The following is a 1,217-nucleotide window of genomic DNA, read 5'->3' as shown; positions in this document are numbered from 1 at the left end:
GGTGTTTTATTTATAGTCAGATTTACTTGAAACTTGGCTTTAATGCTTTTTCATATAAAATTAGTGTCATGCATACCTAGGGTTGCCATATCTTAAATTTGGAAATCAGGACAAGACGCGTGAAAACCCCGGATTTTAAAATCCAGAACCCGGACATGTCAACAGGTTTTTTTAAACATAGTCAGTGTAATAAAAACAGTTGAAAATGTCATAAATCGCCTTTTNGCTGGGTAAAGACTGAGATAGTGTATCTTCTATTGGGATCCGTCAAATGGGAAGAGCCTAAAAACATGGCGCCGATTAGGGAAAATTTATCGTAGATTACTAGAACAATAAGTCTACTAACCCATATACCTAGCACAAGGAAAAGAAAGATGCATGCTCTTATCTTTCTCGGCTGGTCGCAGGTAACTAACACTGCTGGTACTGGTACTATAAAAATTGTGCATCTTTCTCTCTATTTAAACAGTTTGTAGAGTGTGACCCCCTTTTATTGCTATACTACCGATTGCTTCACGAATCTTAAATAAATAGTAATAAAAGATTTACAATTTTCACTTTATAATCCAAAAGCGGCAAAATTAAACTGAAGCGACTGTGGCATTGATTGAAAAGCACCCGCTTCTCCCTCTTTTATTCCCCCGTGCTCGTTTCCGGCGCATTCAGAAAATGACTCACTTGGTCAAGTAAAATATGTTATTTACCTAAAATACCCCTGTAGTTTGCAATTAATTTATTACCAAGTTTAAATACTTCTTCGTTTGTAACGAAATCTCACTTTTTTCCAGGTTCGCACTGCAATACAGCAACCAGGTTTTATAAGGGTGAAAAGGGGTTATAAGCCTCTTAAAGTCGAAAACTTAGTCCACAACATTGCACCTCACGATGATCCTACAGATCCCTTCTTTGGACTACAGTGGTATCTTAAAAATACTGGTCAAAATGGGGGTAAACCAAAATTAGACTTAAATGTTGAAGCAGCTTGGGCACAAGGAGTTACTGGAAAAAATGTCACCACAGCCATTATGGACGATGGTAAGAGTTTTCACATTTATTCAAGTGATTTTGTGTTTATAAGATCAATGTATTTGGAGACACTAAAGAAAGTTAAAATAATAAATAAATAATATAACTTAAAATTAACATAAATAAACAAAACTTTTGGTAAATACTTTGGTTTAAAAGTAGGGCTGGATCTAATATAAAAATAGGACACG

At 35.2% G+C, this 1,217-nt stretch overlaps 1 protein-coding gene across 1 annotated transcript in view; it reads left to right on the top strand.

Annotated features, from left to right (window-relative positions):
• Positions 1-788: 788 nt before the first annotated feature.
• Positions 789-1,217, top strand: part of LOC112906256 (neuroendocrine convertase 2-like) — a gene marked incomplete at both ends in the record, with an annotated part of 9,367 nt that continues 8,938 nt past the window's right edge. The window contains one exon of the mRNA XM_025980104.1: positions 789-1,035. Within this exon, the coding sequence (XP_025835889.1) occupies positions 789-1,035 (247 nt within the window). The remainder of the gene's footprint in view (positions 1,036-1,217) is intronic.

The sequence above is a fragment of the Agrilus planipennis genome, unplaced genomic scaffold, assembly GCF_000699045.2.
Source record: "Agrilus planipennis isolate EAB-ADULT unplaced genomic scaffold, Apla_2.0 scaffold781, whole genome shotgun sequence".
Classification (NCBI taxonomy): Eukaryota; Metazoa; Arthropoda; class Insecta; order Coleoptera; family Buprestidae; genus Agrilus; species Agrilus planipennis.
This window is presented reverse-complemented; position numbering and strand designations above follow the sequence as displayed.